This window comes from Chinchilla lanigera, unplaced genomic scaffold (genome assembly GCF_000276665.1).
Source record: "Chinchilla lanigera isolate Chin_1 unplaced genomic scaffold, ChiLan1.0 scaffold00042, whole genome shotgun sequence".
NCBI lineage: Eukaryota > Metazoa > Chordata > Mammalia > Rodentia > Chinchillidae > Chinchilla > Chinchilla lanigera.
Window position 1 is genome coordinate 8,452,887 of NW_004955443.1, and position 16,998 is coordinate 8,469,884.

Here is a 16,998-nt window from a genome sequence, read left to right on the forward strand (position 1 = left end):
GAGATATTGTTATGGGCTCTAGGCCTCCAGTTGGATTCATGGGAGGCATTGTTATGGGCTCTAGGTCTTCAGCTGAACTCATGCAGGACATTTCCGTGGGATCCAGGCCCTCAGCTGGATTCCTTGGTCTTAGTGTGTGGACAGATTTCCTGCACTCTTTTGTATAAGGTGCTTTGGGTGATTATTATAAATAATCATATAAAATATGTGTCCTGTATGGTATTGTCTCCCCTTGCAAAATAAGCCCCAAACCAACACAGCTTGGTTGCCAGCTGATGGGCTTTGAGAAATGATGGAGTGATGGGGCTCTATATTGATGAAGGGGATTAATCCATTAATGAGATCATAATGTGATTGCATTATTAGGGGGTGATGGAAACTGGAGGTTGGGTCTAGTTGAGGACTTTTGGGACTGTATGTGGTCCCCGGCTGCTTTCTCTCTGGCTCTCTGTCTTTCTCTGTCTTATGCTGTCTCTGTGTCCTTCCTCCTGGCTGCCCTGGGGTGAGGTATGCCTCTTTCCTCCACCATAGCTATGGTGTTTCTGCCTCACCTCAGCTCAAAGCAGTGAAACCAGCAAACCATGGACTGAAACCCCTGAAATCATGAGCCAAAACAAATCTTTCTTCTTCTTTTCAGTTGTTTGTGTCGGATATTTTGCCACAGTGGTGCAAGGGTAATGATGATTTTTCCATAGGGGCTTGAAGGAAGACTTTAACTGGAGTTTTCAGGATGTGTTGAAGAATGGAGAAGCTGTTTCAAACAGACAGGTGAAGACAGCAAAGGCAGGAATACCCAGCACTATTCTCGGACTGGTGTTCCAGCCTGACTGGACCATAGGGTTTATGAAAACTATGTTAGGAAGCAAGTGCAGAAAATTATATTAAGATATTGTTAAGGATCTTAAAAGTCAAGCTATGGAGTTGGAAATTGGGGATATGGAAACATTTAAATTTCTGTGGGAAAGCAAATTCAAACCATGAAATGTATGCTAAAAAGTGAAACGTATGCTTAAAAAACCCATGAAATCTCTTATTCTACAGTAGAGTTGCAACAGTTATTATGAACTGGATTTTCCCATTTTGTCTAGGATGAGAGCACTTCCTGTGTTGAACTCCAAGATTTCACAATAGAGTTTCAAGCATTCAGGAAGCAGTTCTAGTTACATTTCAGAGAGAACTGTAGAAAGTGCCATGAGTGGGTAGCCTAGACAACTGGAATATATTGTCCTGTGGTTCTGGAGTCTAGCAGGTCAATAGCAAGGTGTGGGCACAGTTGGCTCCTTTTGAGGGGGCGGTGGGACCTTCATATGTGACTGTTTTCTCCCTGCACCTCTTTATATCATCTCTCTATGCCTGTCCACATCTGTGTCCAAATTTCCCTTTCTGGTAAGGACCCCAGTGGTACTGGCTTAGAGCCTGCCCTAATGATCTCATCATAACTAACCACATCTACAATGATCCCATTTCCAAAAAAGATCATACTCTTAGGTATGGAGGATCAGGACTGCAACATGTGAATTTCAGGAGGCATAATTCAGCCAATAAAATATTGTAAGTGTGAAAGAATCTCAGAGGAGAGGCACAGAGTCACTTAGAGTTTACCTAACTCACTATTTGGAGAAGTTGGATCACTTCTACATACAAACTATTGATCTAATAAGTAGTGTTTTAGAAGGTTGCTGAGAGTTTGAAATTGTACTGGTGGAGTTCCCTGCTGAAGAATTCAGCTGAAAGTATGCATAAGTATAGAGTTCTGAAAATAAGAAAGGGGGCTGGGGATTTAGCTCCGCGGCAAAAGTGCCTGCCTGGCAAGCGCAAGGTCATGAGTTCCGGTTCCCGGTACCGGAGAAAAACCAAAAAAAAAAAAAAGAAAATAAGAAAGATTTCACAGTTACATGAGAAGCATTACACAGTAAGTAACTATGTAAGCTCAGAATCAGGTCTGGATTTTAATTCTATCTTCATCACTTCTCTGTGGATGACCTCAGAGAAGTCCATCAAAGCCTCGATTACATTGCTTGTAAAATGTACCCTTAGAGTAGCTAGCCAAGGCCTTTAGATTTTCACGTGTGAATTGTATTGGTCCAATATGTCTCCCAAATTATGGTTTGCATAGCAAGCTTCCTAAATTATTCAGTTGAAGCTATCTTTTCTAGGGTTGAAGTAAGGGAGCACAACCCACCTCTCCTTTTTGAGGGTAAATAGGACTCATAAACAACAAAATCTTCTCCTAAAATTCTCTATTAGTTTTTAACTTCCCTCATCCTCTCTGACCTCTTTGATTGGAAAGAAGCAGGTGGCCTGCAAAAGGTCACAAAACTAACTATTTAGTCTCACATATGGCTCAAGGAAACTCCACAAGAATTGAGACTAACATAGTTCCATTTTTCTCAGCTTTGCATACCATGAGTTCATAGCACAATGGGTCTTTTATAGCATGATAATAGGAGAGAAAAGTAACTTGGTAATATGTACTGAGAGCTTTAAAGTCATCATGATCTGCTGGGCATAGTAGTGCACACCTGTAATCCCAGTATTCAGAAAACTGAGAGAGGAGGATCACAGCTAGTTTGAGGCCAGCCTGGGCTACGTAGTGAGTTCAAGGCCAGCCCAAACTACCTAGCTAGACCTGTCTCAACATCCCCCCATAAATAAATAAAATAGTCATCTTTTTTGATGTAGTAATTATGCTTTTAGGAATCTATTCTAAGGGGGGAAAAGTAATGTAGAAAAATGTTCACAACTAGGTCCATTGCAGGGTCATTTACAGCAGTGAAAAATTTGAAACACTCCAGCAATGAGAAAGTAATAAACCAGGGATATAGCTCACCAGCACAGTGCCTTCCTGGAAAGTGCAAGGTTCTGAGTTCAATTCCTGGTACAAAAAAAAAAAAAAAAAAAGAAAGGAAAGTAATAAGACATTAGTCAACAAGCTCCCAAACAATATGCCTTCAAAAGTCAAGAGACAGGAGAGTTCTCTCTCAATAATCCAGTCACAGGTAGGCCTGCAAAGATGTACACCTCTCTTCCACAAGAGCTTCAAATTATAAGTAGTTCTTGGTACTTAAAATTTGATAACATAATGTGCCAAAGAAATAAAAGCATTGGAAAATATGCTAAGGGAATTTCTAAAAAGTTAGAACAAAATGGTAAGTTGCCAATTCAAGGGGAAAAAAAGACAGAAAAAAAATCAGATCCTAATTCTGGGAAATCCACACCCACCTAAGTGTCCCAGGAAGAGAATATGAAAGGGAAGATGTTAAAAAAGAAATTAAACAGAAATTTCACCAAAGGACATGAATCTCCTAACAGTGCCCAGCAAGGTGAACAGTCCAAAAACCCAGACCAAGGCATTTCTTCTTGAAATTTTAGGACAATGATCTTTCAAACTCCCAGAGAGAGAAAGGAAAAAAACCAAAACAAGCAAACCGCAGCGCATACAAAGAATCAGACATTAAAAATCGTAGTGTTCATCTCAATAAAATACTAGAATGTAGGAAATATGAATTGTGTGGGAAAGTTATTTGAAACTTAGAATTTTGTACTGAATCGATCAAATATGAGGTACAACATTGAAGTTTGCTCTCAAAGTTAATCACAGTATGCTCTTTCTCAGGGAACTAAGGAGGATATATTCCATTATAACTGGGAGGAAACAGGAAAGGAGAGGCTATGCTTTCCAGAGAACAGGAGGTTTAATGTGGGTCAAGGACGTTCCAGAGTGTTGGTTAACTACAGAGGATATTAGCTTTACAGCAGTTATAGAAACATACAGTCTTAACTGGAGCAAGATGACAGAAAGTTATTTGAAGCAGGTGGTTGTTTATTTCATAGATTTGATTACATTAAAATTTTGGCTTAAGAGTTATTTGACTGGGGGAAAGTCATCACAGATAGAAAGTTAACAAAATAAAAGACAAGGCAATTATCAGAGGAAAATCAAGAAGTGTAATGATGAACTGTCATCTCAGGTAGTATGACGTTTTTAGGTCTGCCTCAGTATTTACACAGGTCATAATGATATCCACACTGAACAATTTACGAGGTGGTGTGCATGTAAATCTCTGCCAAACTGTTGCTTTTAAAAAAAAGTGACCCATAAAATTGCAGAAATGCTCTTTTCTTCCTTCTTTCCTTCTTTCCTTTCTTCTCTTCTTTCCTTCCTCCTTATCTTTCTTCCTCTCAAATTTAATGAGATATAAAATGGCAGCAGATGGAATTGTGTGTAATAAATAAAGGAAAAAACCAAGAAAAAGCTTTGACAAACTGTTAACATTTTCTTCATCATTTTCATAAGTCTAAGAAATTAACAGAACAATAGGCAAAATCTTGATGTATAGTTTGTCAGTTATTTTGTGGCATAAATCTCCATCCACAACTAATTACATTATTAAAGGTGGAGTTGGAAAGAGATGAGAATGAATATCCCAGTATAATACTGCCACTATAAGGATAAAATAGAGGTAAATAGCTCAAGATCATAATAGTAAATATATAGTATAATATTTAGGAGGTGACAAGTTCTGAGTACTTAATCACTTTGTTCTTAAGATAGTTTCATTTAAATATAATTACATGTAATTGTATTTAATAATGGTTGTTTTAACAACTGGCTTACAGTATCCTTGAAATTTAAAACTTGGCTCTCATCCTTGGCATGAGCTAACTCTAGCAGAATATTAGATTATTAGAAAATACCGTACTCATCATAATTCAGCGTGTAATTTTTTTCATATTCAATCAAAATAACAGCTCATTTGGATACAAGCAAGGAAATCTAGGGGAATTCTTCATGCTGATGCATTTGATAAGGTGTTTATTATATAAAGAATCCCTGCTTCTCTGCCTAATGTCAACACTAACCAACTCATTAATAAGGTTATAAGAATAACTGTCTAGATGAGAAATCTAGACTTTTCCCTATTCTTTTCCATTTATTCTTTTGCCACTTCTTATTCAACTTATATATTTTATTTTAGCTATTCTTTCTGTCCCCATTCCCTTCTTGTCCTTTGCATTCCATCTACTTTCCTTCATCTTGTTGTTGCCCATTCTTTTTCCTATCTTTTTCTTTCTTCTTTTATCCTCTATCCTTTCCACTTATCCCTCCCACTCCTTTCCTTTTTCTCTATAATATTTCTTTAATATTTTTTATCCTCCCTCTTCTCTTCCTCATCCTACTTCCAACACCTATTCTTTACTTTCTTATTCTATAGGATTTAGGATGATTTCTGAGGACAGAGGTGCTGAGAGATTTTTAGTGTTTTGTTAGATTTTTTGACGCAGATAAAAATAGAGCAAAGTAAAAAATGTCTTCATTGTGGGCACAGAGAAGACCATAGCATAAAGGGAGGACATGGAGCTTCTGAGGGCCTGGCCAGGGGAACAAAGGCTGTACAGAGCCAGGCTGTGGGTAGGGCTTAGGGGATGGTCTGTGGGACTTGGCAAGCAGTGATTGGACACGGGACAGGAAGAGGGAAACAGGATGTTGTAAAAAGGAAGTAGGAAGTTGTAATATGACCAAGGGGGAGGAAGGCGGAGCCTGCCACATGGCCTCCAGTGGGCCACGCCATATTGGCTCCCCACCATGATGACTTAGCAGAATTTTTATTAAGGCGAAAAACCCATCAGTGTTATAGTTGATTTATAATGTTTGTCTGCTTCATGCTGTAAATACTCCCACCATGGTCAGTTTCAAGTAGCTGATGTGAGGTTGCTGCAGGCAAAGTCAGGAGGTGATTGCAGAATACAGTACACCATTGTCTATGCAATACTATAACCATCTCTCCAACAGGGTCCTTTCCAGAGGAAGTGTAATAGGTTGAGAAAGGGAACAGGAGCTGGAGTCAGAAGGTAGCTGGTAGAGAAATGAAAAACAGCAAGTATTTGGCATTACTGGGGAAAATATGGACACATTAGAGTTCCAGATTGCTAATTACTGGATGATCATTTACTAACTTAAGGCTCCAGTCCTATTTGTCCAATATGGTGGCTGCTACCCACATATGGCTACTGAGAGAAATATGGCAAGTCTGAAGTGAAATGTGCTGTAAATATAAAACACAGCAGACTGTAAAAGCATTGTATAAAGAAAATGTAAGATGTCTTCGTTCTTTTTACACAGAGTACTTGCAAAAAGTATTTTAATATGATGGATTCCATAAATATATTAATTTAATCTTTGCCTTTTAAAATGTGATTACTAGAAAACTTTAAGCTACTTTTCTGACTTGCATTATTTTTAGTTAGTTTTTACTGCTGCATATTTTTTTTTGAGACAGGGTCTCCTTATATAGTTTAGGCTGATTTGAAGTCTTTATAGAGCCCAGGCTGACCTTGAACTCAGTGATCCTCCTGCCTCAGCCTCCCAAGTGCTGGGATTACAGGCATGTGCCACCATGCCTAGCCATTGCTGCTACATATTTAAGACCACTTGAATTTGTTTGAATTAAAATTTTTCAATTTCAATTTTCAATCAAGTGTAGTAAATAAATTGATACACTATTTGAATTTCCTAATGTGGGAAATTTGCTACCTTTAATATGTCACTCAGAAGAAATGACGGCTGTCACCATTTTCACTTACTTTTCATGTATAATGAAAAGCAGTGGAGCCTCATTTATGCTTCATACCAAGCCATAGCCAGTGTCCTTGTGGAGGGAGGAGCTAGGCCCTTCTTTCCATCTGAAACCAGCTCTGTCACATGATATTTCTGACTGGAGTGGATGAGGGCTCTGGGCCCTACCAAGAGCAAGATGTGAGAGAGCAGCCGACTCTCAGTGGTGCATAGTTCTTTGCCCAATGGAGAGACTCCATTTTGAATGCTGAGATTTCTCACCTTGGAGGAAATATCGTTAAGATGAGCCTTAACTCTGACTGTAAGCCAGGGGAAAACGCTGTGGGAAGAAACAGAAGGGAAGACAGAGCAGAAGAAAAGCTGGCAGTAGAAAGAGAAGCAGATCAAGGAAGTGTTGAGGTGAAGCCAAGTCTTAGCTAGAGCTGAGAACATAGGGAGGGTGCAAGATGGCTGGGGCACCAGGGATGAAGCTTTTGCTCAGGCTCTGTGAGGCCTAGCTGTGATCCTCTTGTGTTTCCTTACTTCCTATGCACCTTTAAAACAAACCTCCAGCCACTCAAGGTGACCTTGGGTGTTCTGTTCTTTGCAACCAGTATATGAAGGCAGAAATACGGCAGGCAGAAGTCTGGATTGAGAGGAATGCAGAAAAGAGAGAATGTATATGTGCATGCAGAGAGAGGGAGAGAGATATGGGGAGGGGGAGGGGAAGAAGGGAGGGGAAGAAGGGAGGGGAAGAGGGACAAGGCAGATTTTAAAAGGATGAAAACATTACATAGCAAAGTTATCTGCACAAGGGGTCCTGAGCATACTATTCTTTGCTGCTGTTTGTGAACAAACGTTTTAGAGATTTTACAAATCCCCAGTGAAGGTGGGAGTAGTGCATAAATTCTTGGGAACACGGAGGAATGAAAAAGTTAGGGGCTTTGGAACAAAACCCACTCAGTCTTGAGTCTTGGTTCTGTCTCTTACTAGATGATGACTTTGGGCAAGTTTCTTATTCACTCTCAACCAGTTACCCCTTCTGTCAGGTGGGACTCTCCCATATGCTCTGCATTGGGTGGTGAGAATTAGCCAGTATCCAGTATGGAACACTTCCTGCACTCCGGCACTACCACAGACTTGGTGATGATGATTCCCTTACTTGGAGCAACTTGTTTTTGGTTAACGAATCAAAAATTAAAAACTTCTCCATTTGCTGATAGTGGAAAGTGTTGAAACATATTGGTCTCTTGTTCTGGTTTGTGTCTAGTTGTCTCCCAAACCTCATGCGGTGACAGGGTTTTTTCCAAGGTGGCTGAATCTAGAGTGTGTGATTGATTCATAGTGCAATACTGGGATTAAGGCTGAGTGATTGCTGGATCAGTCCACTGATTGGTTTTGGCACCGCCCTAATCCCAGCAGACTGAATACAATACAAGGGACAGAAAGAAGTGCTTGCTCTCTTTTGTTGCTTTTGCTGTCTTCCACCACCATGAACAGTTGCCCCTCTGCCATGAGCCACCCTGCCTTGGAGCCAGCTGATTATCGACTGAAACCTCTACAAACTGCGAGCTAAATAAGCTTTTCTCTCTTTAACCTTAGGTGCTAGGTATTTTGTGCCAGCAATGAGAAAAGTTAACTAAGACATCTCTGGACAGAGGAAGAATGTGTCTTTGAACAACAAAACTCCAAGTGATTTTTTTCTCTTGAGAAGGAAATATACAACATGAATGTGCTGATCATACTTTCTGAAATGAAAAATATTTTAGAGATTAGTTCATTCAACAAGTTGGGACTATCCACTATTCCTGATGGGTGTGTGTGTAACACTGTTTTCTGTGTGTGTGTGTGTGTGTGTGTGTAAGGCAGACATGCTTGCTTGTGTATGGTGGGCAAGAGAGCAAACTGGTGTTACTTGGCCCTTCCTTCTGTGAGCAAATCCATTTGGAAATTTTTATCTTCATTGGACATCTCCAGCCACTTCCCTTAAATCCTATGCATAAGTAAGACATCAAGTGTGTCTGAAAACAATGATCTGTACTCTGCAGCCAACATAAAAAATATCACGTCAATTTTATCTCTTTACCTCAAGACAAGGCCTCTAGGTAACTCCTTCCAACCTCTTCCAATGAGATTTCTGAAATTACAAAGCCTGGTTCCTATTCCTTCTCGTCACCATTTGTCCACCCGCCACGCAGTGGGACCTTGAAGTAAGGGACCATCAGAGAGCTCTAAGATGCTGTGGAAAAGCAGGGTGGGAACTCTTCAAGAGGTTAAACATTGAATTACCATATGGCTCAGTAATGCCACTTCGAGGTATACAAAAAGACATATGGTACATGCTTAAGTTTAAAGAAAACTTATTACAAAAAAAGACACATTGCCAAGAATGATGGAATACATGTGTTCAAAGTGAGGGAGGCATATTTTGAGGGGCATTAATTCCAATATGTCTTTTACTGTAACAAATATTTTTATTTAAACATTTACCACATACTCTGATCTCCCCTCATTGATCAAACACATACTGCACTTTCTGTTAAATAAAAATATTATGGTATGTCCGCATCCACCTAGTCACTAGATCTGTGTGACTTCTGGCTCTTCTCCATAGTCAAAATGACAATGAAAGAGAAATGCTTTGAATCAGTTCAGGACATCGAGGCAGCCATGATAGCACAAGTAAAGACACTCATGAAAGGGGCTTCCAGAATTGCTTTAGCAAGTGGCAAGGATGACTGGACAAGTATGTTCCAGGTGAGAGGGAGTATTTTGAAGGTGATTAATGCCAATGTGTCTTGTACTGTAATAATTTTAAAAATTGTAAACATGCACCATATTTTTGTTGCACCTCATATACTCAAAAGAATTGAAAGCAGCAACTTGAAGAGCTATTTGTTCACCCAGGGTTTAGCAGTGTTATCTATTGATGGGTGAACGCACAAGCAATAGCATATGCATACATTGGAATGTTTAGCCTTAAAAGGAAGGATATTCTGACACATGTTATAACACGGGAGAACCTTGGAAACATGCTAGGTGGAACAAGTCAGCCACAAAATAACAGATCCTGTAAGATTCCACTTACCTACCGCCTCTAGAGTACACAAATTCACAGAGACAGAGAGTAGACTTGTAGTTACCAACGGCTGAACAGAGGGAGAAATGGGCACTTATGATTAGTGGGCTTGGAGTTGCAATTTGAGATGATGAAACACTCTGGAGCTGCATGGTGGTGATGGTTGCACAACCATGTGAGTACAGTTAATTCCGCTCACTTGCACACTTACAAATGGTTAAAATGATAAGTTTCCGTTACGTTTATTTTACCACAATAAAAACTGCACTTACCTGATACCGAATTTGTGTCACATGTAATGCCACTTGCATACAGTAGAGGGGGAAAGGGATTTAGCATCACAGAAACTGTTTGTAATCCACTCCTGCAGCCAATTCTGACGGTGTCAACGAACATCACGCACCTGCAGCTCTCCAAGAGGGTGCCAGCCCCGCGGTAAGAACTGTTAGCTCTGTTTGTTGCAACATTTGTGAAAATGAAATAAGGGTTTCACGGGCCTTTCTAAAGAGGGGATAATTTGAGTTTGTACGGATGGAAGCAAAGCAGACATACTCAGATTTTTGAGTCTGCATTACTTTGCCTAAAGATTAGTGATGAGTGAGTGTGGGGCTACTGATCGGAGCAATCATTCTGCCGGTGCTCGTGGGTTTGGCTTTTCTGTCACTGATTGCAAGTTAACTTCATCAGCTGATTCAGTGTGGATGGTCCCAGGCATTAGGGCAAAAATTTTTTTCCTGGCTTTCATTTGCCAGTGATCCTGTTACCAACATCTGCTGGCTGAGATGTGTGGCTGAAGCATACCTGTGGTCCTTCACCCCGTCCAACAGCTCCGCATCTGTGGTGCATGTGTAAAAGTTGGGGTGGGTGGACAGATCTTGTCCAGTGCGATTTCCTTCAGAAGTTCAAAGTGGCCAAGGAGGACCATGTGGCCACTGTTGAGTTCGGGTCACAGACCCCCTACACGGAGCTGTTAATTAGGGACGTGTGCACCCCGAGTTCTGCTTCACGTGAACTTAGAACTCTCTTAATGTAGTTGTACATCGGCAGCGTCTCTGGGCTTTGCGGCACCTAGCCATTCACCACTCGGAGAGAGGACATGGGGCTGGGGGGAAGGAAGAGGCCCCTGGGCGGCCAGCCAGGTCAAAGGAAAGACCTCAGCCATCATACCCTGAGCCACGTCATTTCAGGGTCTCATCTGCCTTCAGTTTGAGTTTAACTACCACTCAGCAGGCACCAGAGAGCTCTGAGTTTAAACTCCTTCTCCACTGCTTAAGGGCAAGTTACTAAACCTGTGGGTGTCAGCTCCTACACTGGTAAAACAGGGGTAATAGTCTCCGCCGTTTTGTTGGGTTGCTGAGAGGACTGAATAAGAGAGAGTACAGGAAACACTTAGCTCTGTGTTGGACACATAAGAGATGCTCAAAAAATATCATTCTTTTGTTCTTATTGTTATGTAACAACGGTTCTTCCGCATTCAATGAAATTTAAAACCTTTCTCTATATCATGGTATTATTGGGAAAAGAGAAATTCCCAGGTAATGAAGTATGCATTCTTCAGCAAACCACCAATTGCTATTTCACGTGTCTTTGTACTTGCACTTTTAAACTGCAATCTATTAAGGGAAGTCATTCTCTGCTTTTCATCTACCTTCAGCATAGTAGTAATAATATAACAGTAGTATCCTGTGTGCATCTTTCATCAAAAGTTTATATTCCATTTTTCTAAAATGCCATCCTACCTATGCATTGCCTGAGAGAGAAGACCTTATTTTTACTTATATTAAGAGAAGTTCAAAAAGAGTTAGTTCCTCTCTTGTTACACTTCCAGATTCAGCTGTGGTATTGGGCAGGGAGGAAGTGTGTAAGAGATGGAAACTCCGAAGCCAGGGTAGATTCTGCTACCTTCTTCAAGGGAGGTGGCTCCCACGCCTAGAATATCAAAGTAAAGAACGTGCTTTGTGAGATGATAACACTAAAATCACCTTTCTCAACTTAATGATTAAATTGAGTGGGGGACAAGGAGACCTTCCAAGCCACACTGGAGCCTGAGGCTAAAGAAAAATTCTTCAGTGCTGATCTTACCTATGATTTTTCTTTTTTGGCAGTACTGGTATTGAACCCAGAGTCTTTGTACAGAGCCACATTCCCAGCCTTTTAAAATTTATTTTATTTTGAAACAGTGATTCATTAAGTCACTTGTTGCCCAAGCTGGGCTCAAGTTTGCAATCCTCCTGCTTCAGCATCCCAAAGTGCAAAAATTTTTTTATATTTTTTCAATGTGGACTTTCACATAACATTTGAATTTTTAAATATTTCATTAAAGCCATTTCTTGATTACTGAATTCCTTGTTACTCCCTTAAAATTTGTCCCTGACTTGCCTTATTTTTGTCTTGGGCCTGATAACTGCTTATGTGTGATAAGGTAGGCATGACACTAAATAATTGTATGCATCATCTATTTTGTAAGCCTCATTTAACAGATGATACTAAAGCTTTCAGAGGTTAAATAAATGGTCCAAGTTACATAGCCAGTCACTGGTAAATGTTGGACTTGAACACAGACCTCTGGGTTCCTAGCACCAAACCTACTCTTTAACCATCATGCACCTCACCCCTCCAAGAATCCACAACGTGAATTTACGCATTTGACACATAGTTTTGAAATCATATTATGTGCCATCTTGTGCTAGAGGGTGAAATGATATCGTCCGTTCATTCGTATACATGTTGAACGTGTATTCACCAAGACTGTGCAAAGAGTGTATATATGCAGCATTTAATATGTATCTTGGCACTTTGAAAGCTTCCAAGAAAGGGGAACTGTTCTTAATCACTATGTATTGTTATTATTTGTCAGTGACCTAGGTTTCTTTGGCCACCAGCCTGAAGACAAGCAGAGGCACAAGGACCCGAGTCATTCTGCTCCTGTGATTTGCACCTCCCATGTATACGGGTAAGTGTTGGTGAAGGTCAGACGCAGGGACTCTCTAGACTCATAAACAGAAAGGTGAGGAGCAACTCCATGATAGTAATTCAAGAGCCCACAATATTTGTTGATAAAATGTTACTTTCAATCCTCTTAAAATCTTAGGACTATCTAAGGCTATTAAGGAAATATGGAGGAGGGTATGGGTTTTGACCTAACAAAGTAGTTCCTAAGCAAGGTTGGGAGGTGTGTGTATACGTGGGGGATTCTACCACCTACTCTGCCCTCTGAGAACTCTGATTTGTCTCCGTGATGGGAACATGGTATGTGCAGTAACTGACTTGGAGCTCTCTCGGCCATGGCTCTGGGATCAAGTCCAAGATTCAATATACAGGTTGAGACTTCATTGCAACCTCTTCATGAATATAGGCAGATATTGGCATTAAAAAAACCTATACAATGAACCAATTTTAAAAACCATTATGGTATGCTGTCTTTCTAGGGATGTGGACACACCTTCATGATTCAAATGAGGAAACAAGTAATAAGACACTTGGAAATACAATGAGACTTATCAGGAACATTTATATATTTTGTAATATTGTTGTGTCGGTAGAAGGCTGGGCTCCAAAACTTCCAGAAGGAAAGGAATTGGCTACCAACTACTCCAACATGGCTCTAAGAAAGGTTCCCACAGACCTGGCTCCAGCCACGACCACACTGGATTTATCCTACAACCTCTTATTTCAACTCCAGAGTTCAGATTTTCATTCTGTCTCCAAACTGAGAGCTTTAATTGTATCCCATAACAGAATCCAAGAGCTGGATATCAAGATCTTTGAATTTAGCAAGGAGTTAAGATATTTAGATCTGTCTTACAATAGACTGAAGATAGTAACTTGGCACCCACTGGCAGCTCTCAGACATTTAGATCTTTCCTTTAATGACTTTGAAACTGTGCCCATTTGCGAGGAGGTTGGTAACATGACACAGCTGGAAACCCTAGGTTTGAGTGGAGCAAAAATACAAAAATCAGATTTCCAGAAAATTGCTCATTTGCATCTCAACACTGTCTTCTTTGGGCTGAGAAGTCTTTCTCACTACGAGGAAGGCAGCCTGCCCCTCTTAAACACAACAAAACTTCACATAATTTTACCAATGGAAGTACATTTCTGGGTTCTTTTGTGTGATGGACTCAAGACTTCAAGAATATTGCAAATGACAAATATAGACGGCAAAAGTCAGTTTTTAAATGACGGCCCTCCACGACATCTTACTTCAGAGAATTCCAAGACATCTACTCTGTTATTTAGCAAAGTTGATTTACTGTGGGATGACCTTCTCCTCATCTTCCAGTTTGTTTGGCACACGTCAGTGGAATACTTCCAGATCCAGGATATGATGTTTGGAGGGCAGGTGTATCTTGACCACAATTCATTTGACTACTCAGATTCTGTCATGAAAGCTGTAAGACTGGAGCACATCCATTTCAGAGTTTTTTCCGTTCCACAAGATAGAATCTACTTGCTTTTCACAAAAATGGATATAGAAAACTTGACAATATCAGATGCAAAAATGCCGCATATGCTTTTCCCTCATGCTCCTAAACGTTTCCGGTCTTTAAATTTTGCCAATAATATCTTAACAGATGAACTATTTAAAGATCCAATCCAGTTGCCTGATTTGAACACTCTGATTCTGCAGGGCAATAAGTTGGAGACCCTTTCCTTAGTGAGCTGCTTTGCTAACCGCACAGCCTTGATGTACTTGGATCTAAGCCAAAATCTACTGCAGCACGGAAAGGATGAAAATTGCTTGTGGCCAGAAACTTTGATCAGCATGAACTTATCATCTAATAAATTTGCCGATTCTGTTTTCAGGTGCTTGCCCAGAAATATTCAAATTCTTGACCTGAACTATAACAAAATTCAAAGGGTCCCCAAGGAGATTGCTCATCTGAAGTCTTTACAAGAGCTAAATATTGCGTTTAATTTTCTAACTGATCTCCCCGGGTGCAGTCATTTCCGAGGCCTCTCAGTTCTGAACGTTGAAATGAACTTAATTCTCAGCTCATCTCGGGAGTTTTTTCAGAGCTGCCAGGAGGTTAAGACTCTAAACGCAGGGAAAAACCCATTCCAGTGTACTTGCGAATTAAGAAACTTCATTCGGCTTGAAAAACATTCAGTGGGCATGATGGTTGGATGGCCAGATTCATACATCTGTGAATACCCTTTGAATCTAAAGGGGACTCTGTTAGAAGATGTTTATCTTTCTGAGCTGTCTTGCAACACAGCTTTGCTGATTGTCACCGCTGTCGTCCTCTTGCTGGTTGTGGTGATGCCTGTGGCTGTCTGTTTCCTCCACTTTGATGTGCCCTGGTATCTCAGGATGCTGGGCCAGTGGATGCAGACATGGCACAGGGCTAGGAAGGCAGCACAAGAGCAACTGAGGAGAAACGTTCAATTCCATGCATTTATTTCATACAGTGCACGTGATTCTCTCTGGGTGAGGAACGAATTGGTCCCCAATCTAGAGAAAGAAGATGGTTCTGTTTTGCTTTGTCTTTGTGAGAGAAACTTCGACCCCAGCAAGAGCATTACTGAAAACATCCTTAGCTGCACTGAGAAGAGCTACAAGTCCATCTTCGTTTTGTCTCCCAGCTTTGTCCAGAGCGAGTGGTGCCACTATGAACCGTACTGCCCTGACAATTCCGATCACACCATTCTCCTCGTGCTGGAGCCCATCCCGCTGTACTGTATTCCTACCCACTTTCATACGCTGAAAGCTCTCATAGAAAAGAAAGCATACTGGGAATGGCCCAAGGATAGGCGTAAATGTGGGCTTTTTTGGGCAAATCTTCGCACTGCTATCAGTGCTAACTTAATAGACGCCAGAGAAATGTGTGAACTACAGACATTCACAGAACGGAATGCAGAGTCCTGGGGTTCTGCTGTCTCTCTAATGCGGACAGACTGTGTGTAAAGTGCCTGCCAACTCCCAGGGCAACCAGGGACCACATACATTGTTGGGACATAAGTGGATACAGCCTTTATGATGGCAATTTGGCAATATCTATTGAATGGAAAAATGAAAAAAATCATGTCAATCGCTAGAAAGATTTCTAACAATGTATTCTCAGAAACATCTGCACACGTTTGCCAAGGTTTATGTAAAAAAGAGTCTATAATCATAAAAAATTGAAAAGCCTCCCAAATGTCCTCCAAATAAAGATTGACTCAAGAAAGTCTAAAACATCTATAATGGAATATTATACAGCCATTAAAATGATTAGGTAGTTCTGTATTTACTGGTGCAGAGAAACTTACATTAATATATTAGTTTATACATTGAAATAAAAGCATACAAGATTCTACATCAGTACACTGTATAGTAATAGTGATTTGGGTCTAGAAGGTTGGATTACAGGAAGCATTTGCTTTCTATGTTGTATTTTCTATAATGGTTGAATTGCTTACAGTGACTCTGTATTTCTTTTTCAAATAAAAAAAATTAAGATAATTTGAAAAGCCTACACATCCTACTCATTTTGCTTGATTCTTCTTTTCTAGTTTCATAGGTCACAGAAAGAAAACTTGCAAAGTTGTATTTCAAAAACAGACATGATCTTCATTCCCTAGTTGGAAAAAAGTTGTAGTTTCCACACATGAAAAAGAAAGAAATGCCGTGCGTATCTGAAATTTTTCACCCATCTCCTTTTACCTCCTTCACCTCATCAGCAAGCCCTGTGAGTCCCTGGCTCTTTCCCAGAGTGCTCAGTCTTCTTTTGCGTCCCTGAACACTGGGCTTGGTGTGGTGCCTGCCCACAGGCCTCCCCGCCTCTGGCGGCATTGAAGGAAATGTCATCATTGGTGGCCTGCCAGGGATGCCTCACATGGCGCCCCTTCACCGAGCTGTTTCCCATCTGTTCTGCTGTTTCGCATGCTGTACTGCTGGGCCTGGCCCTCCCAGCCTGCTCCAGGCCACTTGAAGCGGCTCTGACGGTGTGCCCTGACTCCCCACAGGGGGCGAGCACGGTAAGCACTCCTGAGTGTGGATTTGGAGGCGGTCTATGACAGGAAGTCAGTTTTGACAGCCAGCTGTTAAGATACTGCTCCCTTTCAAGCCCAGGTAACCATGGAGCCACAGAGCTGTGGGAAGACGCAGCTCCAGGTGTTGCAGGGGCCACATCCAAGGGCAAAAGTGCAGCTAACTGTGGGGTCGTTCAGATTCAGGGTTAGGGACCTCGGGTGAGGGTTTGGGCCAGGACAATTCCATATACAGTCTCATATCTGCCTCCTCACAGTGAGAACTATGAGGTGTAATAAAAAATATGGTGAATGTTTAATAATTTTAATTTAAAAGATATTATTAGAGTGAGAAACACATTGCCATGAATCACCTCAAATTCTCTCCCTCCCTTCAGACGCACTTGCCTCA

The 16,998-nt window shown here is 40.9% G+C and overlaps 1 protein-coding gene across 2 annotated transcripts in view; it reads left to right on the forward strand.

The window, feature by feature from the left end:
- Tlr10 (toll-like receptor 10) overlaps positions 1-16,080 on the forward strand; it is a 26,528-nt gene extending 10,448 nt beyond the window's left edge. The window contains exons 1-3 of one of the 2 annotated variants that reach the window (XM_005391997.2): positions 9,986-10,070; positions 12,493-12,588; positions 13,064-16,080. In XM_005391997.2, the coding sequence (XP_005392054.1) occupies positions 12,579-12,588; positions 13,064-15,543 (2,490 nt within the window). In that variant the 5' untranslated portion in view covers positions 9,986-10,070; positions 12,493-12,578 and the 3' untranslated portion in view covers positions 15,544-16,080. Of the gene's footprint in view, positions 1-9,985; positions 10,071-12,492; positions 12,589-13,063 lie in introns of those variants that run through there. The other variant, XM_013518055.1, reaches the window with a different exon arrangement.
- The last annotated feature ends 918 nt before the right edge of the window (positions 16,081-16,998 follow it).